The sequence below is a fragment of the Acyrthosiphon pisum genome, chromosome A1 (genome assembly GCF_005508785.2).
Source record: "Acyrthosiphon pisum isolate AL4f chromosome A1, pea_aphid_22Mar2018_4r6ur, whole genome shotgun sequence".
Taxonomy (NCBI): Eukaryota; Metazoa; Arthropoda; class Insecta; order Hemiptera; family Aphididae; genus Acyrthosiphon; species Acyrthosiphon pisum.
In genome coordinates this window covers 85,354,974-85,357,007 of record NC_042494.1, presented here as the reverse complement: position 1 = coordinate 85,357,007, position 2,034 = coordinate 85,354,974, and the positions used below count along the sequence as shown (strand labels likewise).

General features: G+C 35.7%; 2 protein-coding genes across 2 annotated transcripts in view; both read left to right on the top strand.

The window, feature by feature from the left end:
* LOC107884068 overlaps positions 1 to 2,034 on the top strand; it is a 126,045-nt gene that overhangs the window by 67,164 nt on the left and 56,847 nt on the right. The window lies entirely within an intron of this gene.
* Positions 1 to 2,034, top strand: part of LOC115033536 — an 11,216-nt gene that overhangs the window by 7,059 nt on the left and 2,123 nt on the right. The window contains exon 2 of the mRNA XM_029486275.1: positions 1,878 to 1,999. Within this exon, the coding sequence (XP_029342135.1) occupies positions 1,878 to 1,999 (122 nt within the window). The remainder of the gene's footprint in view (positions 1 to 1,877; positions 2,000 to 2,034) is intronic.

Genomic DNA, 2,034 nt, shown 5'->3' with positions numbered 1-2,034 from the left:
CAGAAGACTGACTCCTATCATTGCTCGTATAATTGCGTGGAGCGGGTATCGAAGCATTTGGTTTTAACTTTGCTACTATTACATTTATCTGATCACACATTGATTGCATTGTTTCGGTGACGTTATCATCCACTTCCATAAATTGGTCTACTTCGTCGGTCTCAACAAGTGTTGACAGAATATGTTTTTGTTCATTATTGAAAGTAGTGACGAGTCGATATAACGACATGACTCGAGCTTCTAATGTGGGACGATTTTCGGAATTGATTACCGCATCCTTAGAAATGCTTAATATTTTATTAATCGATCGTAACTCGACGTCTCTTGCGGCACGCGCACTCGTTAATTCGATCTTTTTTTACTCATTGTAAATTTGTTGCTGATTTTTTCTCGGCATTGTATAAACGATGTAGTACCTAAGCACCTAACAACGCAAAACCACTAAACAAGACAAAGAAACACAAAGATGCTAATAGGATAAACAAATAATAATATTCTACAACACCAAATAATATACTAACACTAATTGATCCGTGGCCAAAAGGACCAAATTTTGTGTCGCGAAATTCGGTTCAAGTGAACACAATTGATAACTCGACTTTTGTTTTGGCTGGATGCTATCTAATTATTATAATTAAAAAAAATTCATAGAACATGATATAGTGGACTGTAAAGATTTATTGTTTTTTTTTTTAAATTAATTCATGAAATAATTACTACAATGCGAGCTTAATAACTATGTTGGTCCTATCACAGTGAATATTAATAATAATAAAAGTAATCACACACCGTGATATTAACAAGAAAATTATAATATATATTATATACGATGCTGACAAAAGCAATCGATAAATTAATATACAAATAATAAAACGGGTGTGATACGTCTGACCTGGTACGTCTTGGTCCAATCCTGATGGCGGTGTAGTTGTCCCGTGCGACGTGTAAGCCAACACGAATTCTACCCACACGTTATACGGTGGGTGACTTCGATGACATTACCGGAAAACCCAGAAGAGCCACAACGGGTGCCCAATGACGCGTACGCCAATTCGCCGATCATATAACAATAATAAACACAATGCGGCGAAAGGTAGCGCGTGTAATACGACGGAGCGCAACAAAACGATGGACACGCCACAAGCGCACGGTACGCCAAATTTGCCGAGCATGTGATAGTAAAAACAACAATGCGGCGGAAGATGACGCGGACTCCGTGAAATTAACACTACGCGACGGGCGACAAGAATTAATACACCGATCACAAGGAGCGAAAAACCATCAAACGATTACGGCAATACATTGAGAAAAACACGTGACATTAACACGGTTTGTAATACGTGTAACGAGCTGTGACTACGTAATCAATTAATATATTTAAATACGACAGCTAGTGGCATGCATTAATAGGAATAATAGTAAAATATATCTAATTGCTACAAAAAGCGTGTAACCCCGGCGGCGCGCATAGGTACACGTATTAGTAATAAATAGGGACCGGATTTATATGCACAAAAAATCCTCAAAATATGCTTCTAATAATGCTGTAATATGTTATAAAATATGTATTTATTTTTAAATATGTACTTAAATATGCACTTAAAATGTTGTTTAAAAATATGTAAGTTGAGCAATTGTGCTATGGTTTGCTTTTTCCAAAGCCTCGGAATGAAGTAAAAATGTTTGACTTGGTCGATCTATTTCTAATGTACCGACAATTAAATTCGTTACATATCGTCCCTCACAATCGGTAGTTTCGTCGATTGAAATACAGATATCATGATCCCCAATTGAACTTATGTTGTTCATAGTTTCAGAGTAGCATTTGTTCACATAATTCGTTCGTAAGGTCGACTCATCTGTTATGTGTCGTTTAGTGTATTTTTCATGGAAAGCGCGAAGAGATGGATTTTATAATTTAAATAAAGGAATATTTGCAGAAATAAAAGCTTGGCAAATATCTTCATTAAAGTTATCCACGTTCGTATTAGAAATGAAAGTTTGTTTTTTATTTATTAAATGTGTTTCTTTTGA